The sequence below is a fragment of the Puntigrus tetrazona genome, unplaced genomic scaffold (assembly GCF_018831695.1).
Source record: "Puntigrus tetrazona isolate hp1 unplaced genomic scaffold, ASM1883169v1 S000000178, whole genome shotgun sequence".
Classification (NCBI taxonomy): domain Eukaryota; kingdom Metazoa; phylum Chordata; class Actinopteri; order Cypriniformes; family Cyprinidae; genus Puntigrus; species Puntigrus tetrazona.
In genome coordinates this window covers 1-965 of record NW_025047849.1, presented here as the reverse complement: position 1 = coordinate 965, position 965 = coordinate 1, and the positions used below count along the sequence as shown (strand labels likewise).

Sequence of the window (965 nt, the reverse complement as noted above, 5' to 3'; positions counted from 1 at the left end):
CGTAATTGGGGCGCCTTGTTCAAGATGCTGACTGTTTAACAAGCTGTTCTCACAACAGCCCACAGTTCCTTAAGAGCTTAGCCTTACTGATGACTGTATGCTGCCCTCTAGTGGTAGAAATGACAGCGGTTTTTGGGCATGGTTGATCGAAAGCATTGATAAAGCATTAATAAAGGGAACACTCTTAAAGCAATTAATTTATTTTGGATTTAATGAATTTTAGATTCCATGTTGGGTCTTGCTGAGAGACTGGAGGGACCCTTTAACTTTGAGTCAGTCATGGATCCCATAGACGTGAAAATTTCAGACGCCATCATGAACATGCAGGAAAACAGCATACAGGTCTCACAGAAGGTGTGTTTTTAATTTCTTTTCAAAATATCACATCTAAAACCTGTTTTATTTCATTTTGGTGCATATGTATTGACAGTTATTGGTCTGTTTCAGGTGTTTCAAGGATGTGGACAGCCCAAACCCAACATGGCTTTCCGTACCCGGCGCTCTCCTAAAGACTCGGGCTTCCCCGGGCGTTTCCGACCGTACAGTCCTGACGCCAGACCCACCACCGCTGCTGGCACCAGTCTGGACCGACTGGTAAGGATAATGGACTCTTTACTATCACTCTTATAACTACTGTTTTCTTTAAAAACATGTCAAATCATTTCGCCCGATCAGAATGTCTTTTTTGTAACGCAGACTGTTTGTTTTCTAGTTGATGGATGTTAAGAAGAAATTAAAGCACGCCAAGAAGTTCTGGTCCACCCTCCCTGACACTGTGTGTGTTGGAGAAAGAATTGCAGCCGGTGATGAATGCTGGAATGGAACGGCAAAAAGCAGGTGGGTCAATGAGACTATTTTTTAGTTATCTAAATTTGCAGTTTGTACTTGCTCTTCATATGTAATATATTTTCATGTCATTTCATGTTTTGAATTAGCAAATTAAAATGAAGTCAGAAATTTCAGAG

The 965-nt window shown here is 41.1% G+C and overlaps 1 protein-coding gene across 1 annotated transcript; it reads left to right on the top strand.

Annotated features, from left to right (window-relative positions):
- Window positions 1-200: 200 nt before the first annotated feature.
- LOC122333119 (glypican-4-like) lies at window positions 201-862 on the top strand. The gene is made up of 3 exons (XM_043230624.1): window positions 201-354; window positions 448-594; window positions 713-862. The coding sequence occupies exons 1-3, from the start codon at window positions 229-231 to the stop codon at window positions 860-862; spliced, it is 423 nt and encodes a 140-aa protein (XP_043086559.1). The 5' UTR covers window positions 201-228.
- The last annotated feature ends 103 nt before the right edge of the window (window positions 863-965 follow it).